The 6000-nt window shown below is 42.2% G+C and overlaps 1 protein-coding gene across 3 annotated transcripts in view; it reads right to left on the bottom strand.

The window, feature by feature from the left end:
* Positions 1–238: 238 nt before the first annotated feature.
* The window catches only part of iqsec1b (IQ motif and Sec7 domain ArfGEF 1b), a 267271-nt gene continuing 261509 nt past the window's right edge, over positions 239–6000 (bottom strand). For all 3 annotated transcript variants that reach the window (XM_085352980.1, XM_085352981.1, XM_085352982.1), the window contains one exon: positions 239–3925. In XM_085352980.1, the coding sequence (XP_085209106.1) occupies positions 3371–3925 (555 nt within the window). In that variant the 3' untranslated portion in view covers positions 239–3370. The remainder of the gene's footprint in view (positions 3926–6000) is intronic.

Here is a 6000-nt window from a genome sequence, read left to right as displayed (position 1 = left end):
ATTTTCTGGCAGTTATTTCTTGGTTCAGGCTTTTCAGGGTTAATCCCATACAGAGATGACGTCGATGAAGTCATAGTATTTGGTTTCCCCCCCACATTATTTGACAGCTTCAGTTCATTTCAGAAGTTTTTTATTCTAATGGAATAGATTTTAAATACGTACCTTTAAATAAAATTTTACTTTTTCTACAAAAAAAAAGAAAAAAAAAAGAAAGAATCTAATTGTTTTTTTTTTAAAAAAACATTACTAAATGCTTTACAAAATCAGTAATAAAACTTTAAGAAGCACAAGCTCTGGGTTGCCAGGTTGTAAGGTCTTGGCAAATCTACATCCCCACTGAACATTTCCAGGAAATATTGAAGCAGTTCTCATAGTTTTTGTATCTTATTTGCTTAGAGTATCACCTCAATAAGAGGCAGGTTATACTGTTTTATGTGAGAGTCGAGGGGAAACTGTGCCAAGTGTGGAACCTGCTTTGTATATCAACGAAAATCACTTGAAACTGCCCTATGGACTTTGCACAAACTCTAAATTCTGCTTGCACACGTGGGAGGTTTTACTTGTGCTTTCCAAACCAGAGTGGAATCATATAAAATTGCTTATTAAACCTACTAATGTTTGGAAACTCAACAGAGCACCTTTAGCCTGTGGAAAAAATTTGAAAATTACATTTGAAAATCTATATACTGATAACATTGTGCAGCCAATCAGAAACTAAATGGCTTAAAAAGAAGGAGAACAGAGCTGTAACTGCTTGTTTCAGACAGCGCTAAACTGAGTATGTAATGGATTATTCTGAACAGTGAAAAGCATGCAAAGCTACTGCAATAAAAGCAGAGAGCTAAAAAACAGTGTAGCAAATACCATTTATAATAATCAGCCAGCTGCAGACTACGGATTCCTGGAAAAAAAAGCTACTTTTGGCTGCTCTTTGCCAAAGCAGTTAGCGCCTCATGTTTGATGCCCGTCCTTACACAAACACCAAGGGATCTGTGTCTCTTCTCTGGGTTGAAGAGGGGACGTTTGGCTTGTTGGGTGAATGTGTAAACTACTAGACTGTTAGAGAGAAACCTTAAAAACGTGTAATTTATAGTATATCATAAAAATGTGTAATTTCCTGTATAACTGGGTAAACATTAGGCCACAAGACACTTTCCAGAACCTGGCAACCCAAAAGTTGTCTTATAATGAATACAAAGAGCATTTCTAAGCGTATTATTCAATCAAACATTATGAAGCAAGTACAAAGTGTGGCTTTAACTGAGGGCATATATATTTAAGAATACTGATCTACTGGACACCACTTGAAAATGGTAACGTGTGCGCCGCTGACAGACAGAGAGAAAATGTGAAGATAAAAGTTTCCTTTTTAAATAATCGATTATCACTCTGATTTTCAAATGACAGAACACACAGAGCTTCCCCGTTACAGCTTTGATCAGGTCCTGCTTTAACTACAGTTGAACACTAACGATCCAGTTTAACTACTGTACTGCATGTGGATCGGGTTAAAATACAGATTTGGTTACTTATCGTCTGGAGTGACATGAACACATCGCTGACTTCGGTTAGCTGTATTTGAAGAAGTCAAAACTATTCTACCATTCTTTTTTTTTTAAACAACTGTCAACTGTAACACTGATATAGTTTGGGAGTACACAGTTTGAAAATAGCCTCAAGATATAACGTTACATGCAGTTCTTTTCTGTGACACTCTGCATCAGTGTGAAAGGTCCAGTTCCTCCAAATCCATGTGGATACTTGCACTTCACTGAAACACTGAGAAAGAAATGCCAGAGGACGCCGGAGGGAGAAAGTAAAGGGCGAAACTAACAGAACGACCAACAGATTGAACTTGTTCTTCAACAAAAACAAACAACAACAACAACAAAAAACAGTAAATACATATTGCACTAGTTTAAAAAATGCATCTCACAGTCTTTAAGCAGATACAGACTAACTCCTGCCATTGATATCAGCTATGTAGAATGAGCGCTGCATCTGTTGCTTTCAGAAACAGAAAATATGCTCCAGGACAGCAGCCCCCCTGCCTCCGCTCCACACACACACCACAGATACTGTGCACGGGATGACCGGGAGGTACAAGCAGCCATCCCATAATATGTCAGAAAGATGATTGATATAAAACCGCTCTCCGTAATGAGTCAAGCATAAGGGCGCTGTCACCATCACAGAATGATAATTATTGATTTTTGCTCTGTGGCGTCTATCCCAGGGAAAAAACCTCAAGACAAAACAAAACAGTCAGTTACGGCACGCTCGCCGTTCCAGCAGACGCACGGGGAAACCGAAGAGGGAGAGGCCACGCTCAGCCAGCTGAGAGCTTCCACAGTGGGACATGTTTCCCTGCTGCACAGTTTCTCCCTCAGTTTCCACATGAAAAACATCCAGCGTCGTCCTCCTCCCCCTGCAGGACAGACTTGCAGAGTCCCACCAGGCTGCAGGACAGCCTTTATATATTCGTATTGTTCATTGGATTCTAAAAAAATAGTTAAAAAAATAAAAGGAGGGCAGGCAAGCAGCGAGTGCCGCTGGCTTCCTTTGCTTTCAGAGCAGGGGAGAGAGAGAGCTCCGGCCCGGAGACACGTGCAGTGGATGAGACTGTAGGTGGGCTGGAGTGCAGCAGCCCTCAACAATCTAACTTCTAGCTCAAAGGCAACCATTCACAGCAGTACTCTTGCGTCCGACTGCCTAACTAAGAAAAGCTTTGATTGGTTTCTTAACAGTGAAACTACGCCATCTATGTGCAAGTATAATACTGAGAGTTTTCATCGATGCTGTTTGTTCTGTAGTAATAACTATAATAATAACATTTGATATTATTATTTTACAAAATACTATGCACAATATACATAAAGCAATCTGTGTGACTAAATTAGTAAATGCTTTAATAATTGGCACATTTATCACTGCTAACAGAGATATCACAGTGCACTGTGAGCTACTGCTACATTAAATACTTGCACAGCCACGGCTGAGGCTGAGCTGTCGTCTTCGTGTCTGTTCAGCCAAACCGTCTTGACAACGTTTAAAGTTACTGTGTGAAGATTAATATGTACTTCTTGTGTAAAATACTAGTAAGCGAGTTCCGGTAGTTTACTGAGAAACAAACAGTAGTTGTGGTCTTTGTGCATGCTCTTGTCTGTTGCTCCTGAAGCGGGTAGACATGTCTTATGTCCTGAAACAAAATGATAGAAGCGGCTCTAAAAGAAAGGAAAAAAATCTGAAGGAGGCACAACGGGATCTCGTCTGGCTTCGTAGCCCCAGACCGGCGATGCACAGTGCCACCATCATGTCAGCCCAGGAGGAAAAAGTTCAGCTGCAGGGTCCAGAGAGGACGACCTGCCCCTCACACCACTGTGCTGATGCCGCTGTGCTTGGGCTTGGTGCTGCTGGGTCCCTGGGAGGATGGTGGCGGTGCGCCGTGGTGGTGGGGAGGGCCGTGAGTGGGGTGGGTGGAGGAGTGCGGTGGGTGGCTCCCGTGCCCATGGGGCCCGTGAGGATGAGCCGGGTACGGCTGCTGCTGGCTGTGAGACGGGGGAGGGTGGTACTGGTGCGGTGGGTGCTGCAAGTGGGCCGGCGGGTGGTAGTGGTGATGGTGGTGATAAGGGGGTGGGTTCTGGGTCATGTGGCAGAACTGGGCGTGGTGCGGGTGCATGGGCACCGGTCCTTCCGTCTCCACGCGGGCTGTGTGGTGCAGGTTGGCTGGGTGCGGGGTGTGGGAGATGAGAGTAGGGTGCAGCTGGGGCTGAGGGGTGGGGCTTGGCGACTTCACACGCCTGGTGCCGAACAACGATCCGAGCAACGAGGAAGAGTTGGGCAGGGACTGGGCGCTGTGACGGGATGGGCAGTCTCGGCTGGACGGGGCTCTCCGCCGCATGTGAGGACTGCTAATGATGGACCCCTGCAAGAGAGAAGGCTGTCAGATCACACAGACAATCACGAGATCCACAGCAGACAAACGCACACCTGCACTTTCGTATGCTCTGCAGCGTGCACAGCCTCGCTCAATTCTTTTCACAGCGGCACCGACCACATGACCAGCTACAGCTGATCTCAAATCTCCCATGATTGCTTGTGCTGCCTTGTGGAAAAGCATCGCCATTTCCTTTTCCAGTTCACTGCCTTTGTTTGTCTATCCATGCTAACATCTCACGCTCCACTCTCCCTAAATGGTCTGGAGGCTCAGCTTGCCGAGCCTGTCAGAGCCTGCAGTGTCTGCGCTGTCATGAGTAGACACACAGCTTGTACGTCTTCAGCTCTGACAGCAGATGCTTTTGTGAGTTTTCATCACTCCTACCTCTGGTTTCTGAGCTCTCTAAATACATGTAAAATCACTTATGGATCTCTGGACAACAATCTGACACTGCAGACCTGAATAAGGTTTTTTGCCATTTGCATGCAGCTCATACTTTTAGATTTACTGTCTTTAACTTAAAACAGAAATTTCCCCCAAGCCTGGTGAAGAAGTAATTTGTACATTTTCTTTACATTTTCATAGCACAAAACACACAATAAACGATAAATATAACATAAGATAAATACAACACAGTCTAACCAAAATTAATAAAGCCATGCATAAAGTGCACAATGAACTTATAATAGATGATCTTCAAAATCCAAAAGTTCAGCCTATTTAATTATGATCTATACGTGTGTTTTTATACATGAATACTGCTAAATTAACAGAGTTGCATAATATTCTGAATGATTTGCGATGGTGTCAGCGTGCTTTGAAGGTAGTGCATTTTATTTAAATGACAAGGAAGGGTAGTTGTGAACTGTTTTTAAAAGTTAAACACTTTGAGCTGGAACTAATTGACTTGTGATGTTGGTTTATAGTGCTGAAGGAATTTAAATCAATCTATTTATACGGCGTCAAATCACAACAACAGTCACCTCAAAGTACGATATAATGTAGGGTAAAGACTGCAAAAATACAGAAAAAACTCCAATAATCAGATGACCTCTATGTGGAAGCCCTTGGTGACAGTGGGAAGGAAAAACTCCCTTTTAACAGGAAGAAACCTCCAGTACAGCTTGGGGGAGAAGGGATGGAGTAGATTCAAAGTAAATGTGTTTTAAATGTGTTTTAAAGCCTTTAATATTTCTGTGTTCTGTTCTAAAACATAAAATACATTTTAAAAAATGGTAACGTAGCGATCATGCTTCAGTCCCAGTGATTCTGAATCTAGTCTGAAGTTTTTCAGAGATGGAGAAATAGTAAGTTGTGGTATCTCTTCATGGGACTTGTGTAGTAATAGTTAGATTCAAGCTAGCATTGAAGTAAACTAAAAATGTATGCTAGTCTCAAATCATTAAATCAAGTTAACTCTGTCAGCCATATATAAAACAGACCAGGTCATGTTCTCATTACTTTATAATTTACAGTATCATTTTTTTATTTTTGAATTACTCATCTGAATCTGCTAACATAAGTTATCAATGCAAACAATAGGGTAAAAACTTCCATATTATCCTGTAATACAAAGGTAATGCAGAACACTGGACTGGAGCACAAACTGGAGGAAGTTCAGAACAGTCCCACTCTGAGTAGGTACAACATATCATCCTCTATGTTGGATAAGTGCAACAGTGAAAAAGGAAAGGACAGGACTTTCTTGTTGATGTCAGAGGTCTGTAAAAGAAACTTCAAACTGTGTCAGCATGCAGTAGAACTGTCAGGATCATCCTGAGTGATCAAAAAAGGACAACATTCGGGTAATGGCTAAAATCTGTTCCCACTACAAAAGCCAAGATAACTCAAACGTAAGAGCCGATCATCAACGGAGCTGTCAGGACTTTATTAGTCGTGCCATGCTGTGTACGTGAAGGGTTAACATGCTAGATGCAACATCATTCCCGTTCTACTCAAAACATGCACAGCAGCCAATATGCTCACGACTAAAACACAGACACTCAAAAAAAGAGAGAAAAACACTATAAAGAAACAATGAAACAGAAACTTGTGATCACAGT

Source organism: Diplotaxodon limnothrissa, linkage group LG5 (genome assembly GCF_057381915.1).
Source record: "Diplotaxodon limnothrissa isolate DT_005_m linkage group LG5, D_limnothrissa_male_GT1.1, whole genome shotgun sequence".
Lineage (NCBI taxonomy): Eukaryota > Metazoa > Chordata > Actinopteri > Cichliformes > Cichlidae > Diplotaxodon > Diplotaxodon limnothrissa.
Note: the sequence above shows the minus strand (reverse complement) of the source record. Positions and strands in the feature narration are given on the sequence as shown.